This window comes from Pseudoliparis swirei, chromosome 9, assembly GCF_029220125.1.
Source record: "Pseudoliparis swirei isolate HS2019 ecotype Mariana Trench chromosome 9, NWPU_hadal_v1, whole genome shotgun sequence".
NCBI lineage: Eukaryota > Metazoa > Chordata > Actinopteri > Perciformes > Liparidae > Pseudoliparis > Pseudoliparis swirei.
In genome coordinates, this window is record NC_079396.1 from 25,678,798 (window position 1) to 25,679,185 (window position 388).

The 388-nt window shown below is 36.1% G+C and overlaps 1 protein-coding gene across 1 annotated transcript in view; it reads right to left on the minus strand.

The window, feature by feature from the left end:
• The window catches only part of LOC130199611 (extracellular sulfatase Sulf-2-like), a 9,978-nt gene continuing 9,590 nt past the window's right edge, over positions 1-388 (minus strand). Inside the window, exon 10 of the mRNA XM_056423279.1 lies at positions 1-61. Within this exon, the coding sequence (XP_056279254.1) occupies positions 1-61 (61 nt within the window). The remainder of the gene's footprint in view (positions 62-388) is intronic.

Genomic DNA, 388 nt, shown 5'->3' on the forward strand with positions numbered 1-388 from the left:
TTACCCTCTCTCCACCAGGAACGAGTCCCTCCACACCTTCGGCTTCCTGTTCACCTGGAACCTGAAGGAGAGGAGTTCAGTCAACAGAGCAACCAATCACAGCCCTGCGTTCAGAACCTCCATCTGGGTTCAGCTCTGGGAGCCCAGTCGCCATGGAGCAGGAAGTGAAAGGTTCAATCTCTAGACTTCTATACAACCAGAGGAGTCACCTCTCTCTCTCTCTCTCTCTCATATATATATACATATATACATATATATGTATGTATATGTATATATACATATATATATATATCTTTATATTTATGTCTATGTATATATAAATATATCTTTATATTTATTGACATATCTTTATATATATATATATAATATGTATATATATATTGCTATA